The sequence below is a fragment of the Conger conger genome, chromosome 7, assembly GCF_963514075.1.
Source record: "Conger conger chromosome 7, fConCon1.1, whole genome shotgun sequence".
Taxonomy (NCBI): domain Eukaryota; kingdom Metazoa; phylum Chordata; class Actinopteri; order Anguilliformes; family Congridae; genus Conger; species Conger conger.
Window position 1 is genome coordinate 43,044,574 of NC_083766.1, and position 12,581 is coordinate 43,057,154.

Sequence of the window (12,581 nt, forward strand, 5' to 3'; positions counted from 1 at the left end):
CAATTGAGTGTTTATTACCCTTTAAGGGTTCCTTTCACAAGGAGTGATTTTCTCTGTCTCAATCATAGTGTATGTGTCATGAGGGTGAGTCCCAGTCATTCCCCTTTAATTTCATGTATCGTGAGAACCCTACTTCTAAAGACAGTCTCTCTGCATTCAAGCTGAAGCACACCACTGCATCTCATGAGTCTGACTGTGATATTAAGAAGCACTAATTAATCCAAGTAAAGGGGTAGAAAAGATTGAGTACACTATTCCCTGGGAGTGGAGGGTTAAGGGGGTTATTCAAAGTGTTCCCCTCCTTCAAGCAGTGCAGACAAATGGATTATAATAGCTGGTCCAGAGGTTCTACAGTTTTATCTTGAGCTAAACCGCAATCCACATTGTTACTTGGGAATTTGTCTCACATTGCAGGCGGAGTTTCCCTGGGGATTAATGCCAATGGAGAGAGACTGAAACACTGGTTCGACTGCCTCAAAAATAAGGACAAGAAAATCGAGCGCTGGCACACACTGACCAATGAACTGCCTGGATCTGTGTTCAGTGACTAAAGATACCCCTGCCTACTCCACCTCTCTTCCCCAGCCCTCAACCTCCAATCCCCTGCCTTTGTGGCTAAATGGCCCTCGGGCCTGATCTGAGTGTAGCTCTGCTTTGATTGACAAATACATTCCAGCAGTTTCTCATTTTGGAGATGGGTACCAGATCTGCCTCTTTTCACCTCAAGGTTTTGTCTGAGAATGGGTTCTTTCTCATAATATGATGTAGCTTATGGGTCAATGAGGAAAAGAACTTATGAACTTACTCTGGGAAAAGAGAAGAAGTGGAATCATACAGTGCGTTTCAAGATGAAAACATAAAAACTTACTGTCTGAGCAGAGGATGTTGGCCGCACATCCCACAATGTCTTGCATGGAAAATATAATGTCATATTTCCTGGCACAATGCACTAAGTGTGAAATTGTAGGTGCGTGAGCTAGAACGCTGTCTACGTTTTTTCTTACTGACTACCCAGCTCAAGTAATGAGTAAGCAAGTGATTCTCTGCCTAGCTGTTTGTTTTCAACATAAGTGTAATTATGCTTCACTAAAACTAAAGGAAAATGTAAGATTACTATGAATATAAAAAATGAATGGATAAAAATAGGAAGAATTTGTTTATTGTTGATGTCGTGCTGAACTTGTCAGTAGTATGTTGAAAATCACAAGGCTACCAAAACACGATGCCACATAACCTGTAGCTATGCACGTAAGCCATTGTGGGATGTGAGCCAACACTCATTTATGCTCTCCAAAAAGACATGCAGACACACACATGCACACACACAAGACTGAGAAATTAAATGTTAATTTTGTATGGCAACCAATTCTATGGACACACCACAGTATTTGGAGGTCAAATATTCAAAGCTCTTTAAAGCTTTTAAAGATCATATTTTATCTTGTTGTTTATATGTTTAAAATGTTTTCTAAGTAATGTATAATGTAAAACACCCCAGTCAGTTCATCAAGTGAATATACATTATTGGCAAGTCACTCCAGGGGAATGTTTCAGAGAATGTCCACCTAAGTGCTGTTCTAACAAAGAGAATGTTCAGTAAAAGGTAGCCATTTCAGGGTTTGTGAAAAGCCAATCGTCATTTAAGTGGATACTAAAGTGTGGGGGAAAGGGTGAGTGACCTTTAAAAATCTGCAGCAAAATGTCAATGACTTCATGTGATGCAGTGGAACAACAACCCTGCTGTAGGTAGAGATCATTAGAAACTAAAAGACAGTTTCTGTTGCTTTATCCTTTCCAATAGTCTGAACTTGGAACTAAACTGTTACAAGCAAAGAATTTAAATGGCACTTTAAATGCTCATCATCAGAGCTCCCAAATTAGTTCCATCCCTCAACACCCATTGACCTCTATGGCCTAATAATAATTATTATCCATGTAAGCTTTTGTAATAAAAGACAGAATCATATTTTTGACAATAATTTTGCAGTTCCGGTCATCCGTGTAATATACTTCAATATTTTATGTTTGGGATCACTGATTTTAAGTTTAGATTTAAATCTCATTCTGTATGATTCAACGCAATAGGATATAATAGGCATCCACTATATTATCCTTGTAAATTGCAGGGATTGTCATATTTGTTTTAATTATGAATGCCTAAGATTTTCGAACAAATTCTCCCTGCCCTCTTGTACCAGGAATGGTGACACTGCTTGTTCAGAAGGTCATTAGTCAGTGGGCATATTGATTGCCCCACCTCTTCTTCTCTGCCAATCACTGTGGTCAGGCACTCTATCCTACTGCACCCCTTTCTTCAGCCCTGTCCCTTTCCTGCAGGAGATGTCATTCAGACCACCTCACCTAGGCAGGCTTTCACTCTTGCTGCCACGTTTGTGAAATTTTTTTGCAATCTGTTTGCCTTTGTACTCAACCTCTATATTTATGAAAACAATGCATGCAGATGTTCTCAGTTTGTCATGAACTGACTTTGCTATATGTTTGATACTGCTGTTTTTTCTGTGAAAAAAAAAAAACCTACTCTGGATGCTACAAGAATGTCAGTCTTTCTTCTAGGACAAACCTTTTGTACCTCTGAACGCTATCGCATTGCCCGTCAAGTTGCTGTATTGATTGGAGATGTGACTGCATGTGAAAAAAAGAAAAAACATCTGTCTCTGTTTTGTTTTTCAACACTCAGGCAATTAATTGCATATTTAGGTGGTTCTCTGAAACAGAAAATAAAGTATACGAGTGTTTCACCTGACTCTTGCACCAAATGGCCAAGTTATCGTGCCTTTTCTTTTGTAACTGTATTTTTTGCACCGCTCACTTTACAAAGTTCCCTTGATCAATATTAGCTTTTAATATGTAAATGACACATTTGGCACATTAATACTCTGGTCACTGCGTTATTGTCCGACATTGTAGTTTGAATTGTGAGTACTTCCCACTTGATGACACATGGCCAGTGTGCGGTTATGCTGTGTGATGGTGAAGGCAGGTGTGCAAGGCTGAGTTGAAAGGCTGTCCCAGGGGAGGAGAGGGAAGAAAAATAGCAGATCCTGGTTTCTGGGAGGGGCAAGTGGGATGGCAACTTAGAGGGCTGCATGGGGATTGGTGGAAGACATGCCAGTTTGCCATCAACATGGACAACATGGCACCATGCTTGTTAGATTGTTTAAAAGTCACATAGAAGTAGCTTACACGTATGTAAGAAAGTTTTGAATTTGTGCATCTTTGTTTTAAGTATTTTCATTTAATGGTCGATAATAGTTGTTGCAGCCAGAGCTGAACTCAAACATGGAGAATGAGGAAAAAATTAGCAGACTAAACATGCTTATTATTCGTCCAAACAATAACAGGAAGCTCACTCACTAATGCTAATTGGAGAGGTAATTTCTACTGGATCTCTAGCCATTTTTATTAATTTATTAAAGTCATTTTGGAAAATGCTTATTGTTTAGTGTATTTATGATTAGTTAGTTATCCTGCTCTGGATAAAGATTGTGCTCAATGGAGATCTTGTCCATTTGAGGTTGTAAAGGGCTGCATGCATCCCTCTCTTTACATCAAACTTTATAGGAATGTCTATTTTTACAGTTTAATTTTCATCAAGCACAAGCTTACTGGTGCACAGTTTCAGATAATTTCTATATTCAAGTCCTGTTGTTTATTGAAATAAAAGTGCAAAAATGTGCTATCAGAACCCAGAATTCTGCTTTGTTTTGGTTTGTTTACTTTTTTAATGTTTGAGTATTCAAATTGTGTTTTTTACTATGACAAATTGTGTGCTATTTGTATGTATAAAACTGGAAATCCGCGTTCAATAAAGTAGAGAACCAACCTTGGTGGATTTCATTTCATACCAATGACTTACCAACAGTCAGTTATTTAATGGCACGCATGTCAACCTGCATCACTCAAGGTCGTAGTATTAGTTATGTATAACTTAAATGTTTCTGCCCTACGGAGCCCCGCTGTTATTAAAAGAATGTGGGAGTGGGATCTTTATGCATGGCCATGAATTTTTCATTATAAAATTTTTTTAAAAGACCAACTGCCATATTTAAGAATGCATGGCATCTAATGTGAAATGGATTGATGCTTTTGAAAGTCATGCATAGCCCTGTGCGTTTCACCTTGGCAGTAGACTACAGTCAACTTTACTGTACAAGATCTAATGCTTCAAACTGTATTAACTACTTAATATGTCATTATATGATATGTGTACTTAAATAGGCATATAATCATAAGTGAATTGCATTCAAAAGTATCATTTTTAAATGAAATTGGGAGGGGGGCGGGGGGTACTGGTGTTCATGACCGTCTATCTTAACAGATTCTCCAGGACCTGAAGAATCTTTCACATAAAATCTTTTTTTAAAAAGACCAACTGCCATATTTAAGAATGCATGGCATGTAATCATACTGGAGAATCAGTTTCACCATTCTCCCCTCCACTGGAATTACATGGTACTGCATGTGGTGAAACTTATACAGTAGAACCTCGCAGTGCGAGTGCACCAGTGTACGAGTAATTTGTTGTACGAGCCGAGGCTCGTGCAAATTTTTGTCTTGAAGTACGAGTGGAAATCCACAGTACGAGCGAGGTTCATACAGCGACCGCTAGTTGGTGCTGAGCTCGTACATGCTCCCCCAACATGCGCGGCCACCGCTCGCTCAGTTCACGCGGATATCTCGTTGTGGAAGCATCCCTATTGTGTTTTCCCAGTGGGTTTTTTTTGTTTTGTGCATCTTTTGCTATTATTTTATAATAATTAGTTGTGTTACCCATGGGTCCTAAGGTTAGCGCAAAGAACAGTGCTGAGAAGAAGAAAAAGCTGATTACGATAGAATAGAAGATAGATAGATAGAAGAAGGAAATCATTGATAAACATGAGAAAGGAACGCATGTATGTTTTTAGAATTTTTCTTGTAACTACACCTTTTCTGTTTTAAAACCCATAAAAAATGATTTTTGGGTGGTTTTTGGGAGTTGGAACGGATTCATTATATTTCAATTAATTTCAATGGGGAAAATTCATTTGTAAAACGAGTAAATCATAAAACGAGCTCGGTCATGAACGAATTAAACTCGTACTGTGAGGTATCACTGTATAGGAATAGATCCCATGCATTTTGAAATATGGTGGGTGGTCTTTACTTTTTTAAATATTAATAATTGTACAGGTCCTGGATAGACTATCCTCACAACACAGGACTGTCGGCGAGATCAGATCAAAAAATACGTAGGGGAAATTCCAGCGTTATGGATTTTGACACAGAATGACAAAGAAAAATTACTTTTATTACTTTTACTAAATTAACATTTTGGGCATTTTCCTGTTGTTAGCCTACATTTTATCAGATTTCAAAATGGTAATTGCTGTAGGCAAAGGAAGAGCTCTACAATTGACGACTGACGAAGTACCCAAGTCCCCAAACACGTGTCTGACAGATCAGAAACACTCTTTCAGCAGGCAGGCGTGAATGTGTCGGAGACTATGGTGCACAGTAGACTTCACCAACAGAACTGCACTGCTAAACTCAGGGATGGGCAGTATTTCTGATACATATATTTGAAATATATATTTGAAATTCAAAAAGGTATTTTGTAATTTGTATTTTATGGTGGAGGTAAAAAAAGTTAAAAAACTCCTTTCCACTGAGGGCCAAACCTAGTACCTGAACCAGGGTTCCTGGGACCTTTCCACTGTACTAGGCTAGGCTTAAACAGGGCCCATCCATGATATTTTACCCCACTACATGCCCACTCCAACAACCAAAGGCCATGGTCATAAATGTCATTATGCAGCACTGCTTCAACATTTTATTTTATTTTTTTAGTTTTATTTTTTTCCCAATTTGGTAGCCAAGCCGTCTCGTCTCGCTCGTCTTCCGTGATTCCAAGGTGCCCGAGGTGCTTTTTGTTGTGCAGCGATCTACTAAGTCCCTCCCTCTGGAGCAGGGAGCCAATTATGCTGCTCCACATGAGCCAGCCAAACTTGGCTTTTGGCAGGACCGGGAATCGAACCCCGGTCCCCGGTATGCAACTGCAGTGAACTGTGCTTCAATATTTTTAAGGCTCAAATAACCCATCAGCTTTCTTTTTAACCCATCACAAAATGTAGCTATCACTAACTGTCACAATACACAAAACATAACTACCCAGCTGTTAGGAAACAAGAAGTTAGCTTTACTCCATTTCACCTTAGAGAGAGGATCCCTTACTGGCTAGCTTAGATACCTAACTAGAGCGGAAAATGGAAAATAGCTCTTTTTGTAAAATGGCAATGTAACTGTTGTTTAAATAATTTATATAATTTGTCTACTTTTTGAAGACCAATACCAATATTAAGTTTGCTATTTATAACTAATTTCATTTAGTACAAGCAATAGTGCAATTATTGAAACAACAGGTTTCATTTGTGAACTTTAATAAGGAAGACTTAAAGACTATTCTCTTTTATAGCATGCAGCCAACAAGGTATGTTGTTTTGTTTGTCTGTATTTTACTTGATAAATGTTATTTCACATGCTGTGCATGCTATTGTTTTATGTTAAGCTAACATCGTCTCAATATTTTCCTGTCAATATTGTGTATAGTTTCACGGTGGATTTGGAGAGAAGCCTTCAAATAAACCAGTAGCAAGAAAGCCACTTGTGTCTGCCCGTGCTTTAAGGGAGTTACAGTGAAAACTCGTACTGTCCATTGACGCGAGTGTGCATTAAGTGATGATGTGGCAAGCTCAATGGACCAGCCAGCTTGTCACGATATAGCTACGCGCAGGGGATGTTATTGAAGAACTGTCGGTTGAGCCAAAAACACGCACATAAGGAAGAAAGACGCAGTTTTAAAGAGCTTGGACACTAATAAGTCAAGAGTGGTCTAAGAAGAGGGCTTTCATAAAGGTTTGCCAAAGGATTTGACTGTGCATGATAGCTAGCTTTGGTGTGTGTGGTTTTGACTTATTTGCTCATGTAATTTGATTGAAGCTGGCAATTTATAGAGACTTATGGTGCCAAAGTTAAAAAATAAGTGAAAGCTATTTGCCATTTGATATTGAAGTTGCCAAAGAGTTCTGAAGTGTGTTATATATATATAGAGTGTAAATTTAAATATTGTTTGATTTGTTTAAGCTATAAAGTATTTACATTTAAGTGACATTTACATTTCAGTAAGTGTTAAAAGTTGATGTAGATGGTTTATTTACCTTTACATTTTCTTTTTACGAAATTGGGTCAATTTAAAGTAGTGATAAAAAATGTCAGAACCAAGTGAGCCTACAATTCAGGTTAGGGATAGTGCAAATTCCCAAGACAGCCCTGAAAGTCGAGTGAGTGGTGCTGAAGCCCAGCAGCCAAGACAAAGTCAAAGAACCAGAACTGTAACAGAGAAGGGTAGAGAAATGCAAGCCAAATAAATTAAAGCACTTCAACAAATGTTTAACTATATTTACGACAAATGGAGAACACAAGTTAAATCTTCTAAGCAACCATTATCACAATTATCAGAGCCTTTATCTGATGATCTGCTTAATGATATCATTGGTGATGTCCAACATGTTTATGATGAACTACATAAAGTCTCAACTCCAGACCAGGCCACGCATCAAAGAGTGGATCTGTGTGTAGAGATTTCTAAGCTCATTGTATCCAGAGCCTCAAGTCGACTGGACGGAAGGATTCCAAAAGAAGAAGAACAAGATTGGCCGGAAGCAGGCTCTCTCTTCGGCTCAAGCACCTGTAAATCGGGTTCTGTTGCTTCTATTTTGAAAGGCGCCTCAGAGCATTCAAGCAGGTCTTCTGTAAAACGACAAGAAGCTGCCACTGACGCTGCTGCAAGCCAAGCTGTTCTGAAAGTGTTACAAGAACAAGAAAGAGAACAATTGGAAATACAGCGCCTAGATGCAGAAGCTAAAAAGAAGATAGCTGATCATAAAGCGTCATTTAGAATGAGAAGCAGACGAGGTGAAATGATTAAAGCTCAACAGGAAGAAGAGCATGCGGCTCTACAAAGGACTCTGGAGGAAAAACTGAGAAACATTTGGAGGCAGTAAAAGGTCTCATTACATTACATTACATTACATTATTGGCATTTGGCAGACGCTCTTATCCAGAGCGACGTACAAAAAATCTCAATGCAGCACGAGCGAAAATGCAGGTGTACGATCAAGTGAAGGCCATAGAAGAGCGGAAAGACATACTAGAACATGAGATAGTAGCAGATAACCAAGTGTCTGTTCCCACAAGTCCTCTGTCCCTGCATATGTCTCCCCTACCACAAGCGGTGACCACCTCAAATGAAAGTACAACAGCTCGTTAAGCTGCTGACAGGCGCTTTACATGCAAACTGAATTCCAATTCCTGAACCTTCAGTATTCAGTGGGGATCCATTGAAATACAATGACTGAAACTCTCCTTTGAAACACTGATCGACCAGAAGACTATTCAAGACAAGGAGAAGATATACCACCTCCGTAGATATGTAAGTGGACAAGCTAAGAAAGCACTTGATGGCTATTTCCTACTCGGAATCGAATCTGCCTATGTTGCTGCATGGGAGATTTTGGAGGAGAGATACGGAAACCCATTTACAATTGCAAAAGCATACAGAGACAAGCTCCAAACATGGCCCAAGATGGGATCTAAGGACAGCTTTGAGCTCAGAGAATTCATTGATTTTCTCCGTAGTTGTGAGGCTGCCATGGTCCACATCAAGGCATTGGAAATTCTGAATGACTGTAATGAAAAAATTATTTCAAAGTTACCGGATTGGCTAACAGCAAGATAGAACCGGAAGGTTATCGAAGTAGAAGAAAAAAGTTACCAATTCCCCTCCTTCAGCCAATTTGTCAAATTTATAACAAGGGAAGCAAAAATTGCCTGCAACCCTGTCTCATCACTGCAGTCACTGAAACAAGGTGAGGCTGAAAAAACAAAATTCCAAAGACATCAATGCTTTGGAGCAAAGACACTGACCACAAGTTCCAATGAAGATACTGCTATAACATGCCTTTTCTGTGAGAAGAACGGGCATACTTTGCACAAATGCAGGAAGTTCATGGAGAAAGCAGTTTCAGACAGAATCAAATTTGTTCAAGCTGAAAGGCTATGCTTTGGTTGTCTCAAGTCTGGTCACTACTCAAAGAGCTGCTCTCACGTGAAGAAAAAAGACAAGCCAAGCAAAATTCAAGTCAAGAAAAGCCAACTATAAGTCAAGAAAGGTATAAAGAAAAACCTCAATCAACACAACACAAGGAAACAACCATTACATTACATTATTGGCATTTGGCAGACGCTCTTATCCAGAGCAACATACAGTTGATTAGACTAAGCAGGAGACAATCCTCCCCTGGAGCAATGCAGGGTTAAGGGCCTTGCTGAAGGGCCCAACAGCTGTGTGGATCTTATTGTGGCTACACCGGGATTAGAACCACCAACCTTGCATGTCCCAGTCCTTTACTTTAACCACTGCGCTACAGGCCGCCACAGCCACTTCTTCAAATAGAGTAATACTTGATGAAGCTAACATGTGAACAGCTGCAATAATTCCTGTCTGGCTTTCATCCACAACTCAACCAGCACAAGAAGTCCTTGTATATGCTCTGTTAGATTCTCAAAGCGACATAACCTTTATTGTAAGTGAAGTAGCTGAAGCTTTGGAAGCAAACAAAGAACAAATCAAGCTCAAGCTCTCTACTATGACCTCAAGAACCACAGTAGTAAGCTCTCAAGTAAGCTCTGCTCATTGGGTACAATTGCTCAGAAGCCCTACTTCCAAGGGAAGTTGTGTTTGGCAAAGATAATCAGCCTTATGCACAGCGTATAGACCTTGGATGGAGTATTGTTGGCCATGGAAATCCCTGTGTAGACTACGGCGATGCCATCAGAATCACCCATCGCATAGTAGTGAGGCAAGTAACACCAGGTGTGGAGCCTTTTGTCAACCTCAAAACTGAAGTACACTATGTGAGATGAAACAAAGTAACAGAAATGACTCCCTCAGACATCATAAGATTCCTCGGATCCGACTTCTCAGAAAGAGCTGGAGAAGATGATCCTGTGTTTCAAGATGATCTCAAGTTCCTGTCGAAGTTGAGAGAAAACACACAAAAGGACAATGGTCACTACGAAATGCCATTACCGTTCAAAGAGGAAAGACCGAAATGACCTAACAATAAGACATGCGCAAAACACTGCTTGAATTGTCTTGAAAGGAGACTAAGGAAAGATCAAAGGTACTACATGTGAACTTTATGGAAGACAGCATTTCACGTGGCGATGCAGAGAAGGTCCCTGAGGAAGAAATTAACAACCATTCAGCTTGGTACATTCCACATCATGGAGTGTATCATCCACAGAAACCAGGAAACATATGTGTAGTATTTGACTGTTCTGCCAAGTTTCAAGAAACATCTCTCAACGACTATCTGCTCACCGGTCCTGACTTGACTAATACATTGTTGGGTGTTTTATGTCGCTTCCGAAAGGGTTCTGTTGCAGTCATGTGTGACATCGAAAGAATGTTCCACCAGTTTCATGTGAAAACACAAGATTATTTAAGATTCCTATGGTGGGAGAATGACAACTTGGAAACCACCCCATCAATCTACAGAATGAAGGTCTACTTTTGGAGTTTGGAGCAGCCTCATCTCCTGGCTGTGCCAACTTCGGCCTAAAACATCTGGCAGCACAAGGGCAAGGTCAGTTCAGCGAAGATGCCATACGCTTCGCTCAAAGAAATTTCCATGTAGATGATGGTCTGACAAGCGTTCAAACTGAGAAGGAAGCCATCAAACTTGTCAAAGAATCAAGAGAACTTTGCTGCGCTGGCAAGTTAAGACTCCACAAGTTTGTTTCCAACAGTGAGAACGTGATGGCAACCATCCCAGAAGAAGAACGTGCTGCAATCAAAGATCTAGACATGACCTTGAGTTTACCGCATATGGAGAGAGCTCTTGGAGTAGAGTGGTGCATCACATCTGACTCATTCAAATTCAGAGTTCAAGTAAAACCCAATCCGCTAACAAGAAGAGGTGTGCTCTCTACCGTCGCTTATATGTATGATCCTATGGGATTCATGGCACCCTTCATCCTATTGGGGAAATGAGTACTTCAGCAAATGTGCAGAGAGAAGATCGGCTGGGATGAGGAACTTCCAGAAAACCTAAGACCTCAGTGGGAGTCCTGGATCAGAGACCTACCCAAGCTGGCTGAAATGCAAATCAAAAGATGTTTCTTACCTCCAAGTTTTGGCAATGTTAAAAGGTATGAGCTTCACCATTTTGCAGATGCAAGTATCTCCAGATTTGGTGTATGTACTTACCTGCGAGCCATTAACAAGTCAAACGAAGTCCATTGCTGTCTGGTAATGGGAAAGTCAAGAGTTTCACCAACTAATGTCACAACTATACCGACACTTGAACTCTCTGCAGCAGTTGTTACAGTTCAAACCAGCGACATGCTCCGGAATGAGCTAGAAATCCAAGATCTGCAAGAGTTCTTTTGGATGGATTCCACAGTCGTTCTAGGCTACATAAAGAATGACGCTAAAAAGTTTCAAGTGTTTGTAGCCAACCACATACAGAGAATCAAGTCAAGTACAAAGCCTGAACAATGGGCTTATGTTACCTCTGAGGACAATCCAGCAGATCATGCCTCTCAAGGTTGACTACAGAGCAACTTAAGACCACAAACTGGATCACAGGACCTAGGTTTCTTTGGAAGAGAATGCAAGGTGGGAGAAATCAAAGAAGATGATCCTGAACTCTGCAAGGCTCTTGTGTGTAACACTAAGGCAAAGGAAGACAGATCATTATTGGATCGCCTACAGAAATTCTCTGACTGGTCAAGGGGAGTAAGAGCAGTAGCCAGATTGAAATGACAAGTCAAAGAATACAAAGGTGTGAAGCAAAGAACCAACAAAAGTACAAGCCTAGAAGAAAGGAAAGAAGCAGAACTTGCTACCGTCAAGCTAGTTCAAGAAGAAGCATTCTCAGATGAGATAAAGAGCTTGAAACTAAAGAAAGTAGATGCCAAGACCAAAGACAGTAAGCTGTACAAGTTAAGTCCATTCTTTGACGAAGAAGGTATCCTAAGGGTGGGAGGACGCCTAAGTCAAGCCACGTTGCACCCACACGTGAAGCATCTGGCAATATTCCAAAGAACAGCCACATATCAGCTTTGCTTATGAAGCACCTTCACGAAAAGGTACATCATCAAGGACGTGGAATGACGATGAACGAACTGCAAGCTAATGGATGGTGGATCCTGGGATGCAGCAGTGCAGTCTCGTCATACATCTTCAAATGTGTCAAATTCAGAAAGTACAGAAGACATACTGAAGAACAAAGAATGGGTGACTTACCACAAGATAGAATGGAAACAACCCCACCCTTCACTTACACTGGCATAGACTGTTTTGGTCCAATCTATGTTAAAGAAGGAAGGAAGGATTTTGCTTACCTGTCTATGTTCAAGGGCCATACACATAGAGCTGATTGATGACATGACAACTGATGCATTTATCAATGCTTTAAGAGTGTTTATTGCCATAAGAGGAAATGTTCGTCAACTAA

General features: G+C 40.1%; 1 protein-coding gene across 1 annotated transcript in view; it reads left to right on the forward strand.

The window, feature by feature from the left end:
* The window catches only part of LOC133133863 (double C2-like domain-containing protein beta), a 255,891-nt gene extending 252,047 nt beyond the window's left edge, over positions 1–3,844 (forward strand). Inside the window, exon 9 of the mRNA XM_061250126.1 lies at positions 415–3,844. Coding sequence (XP_061106110.1) covers positions 415–551 — 137 coding nt within the window. The 3' untranslated portion in view covers positions 552–3,844. The remainder of the gene's footprint in view (positions 1–414) is intronic.
* Positions 3,845–12,581: the final 8,737 nt, after the last annotated feature.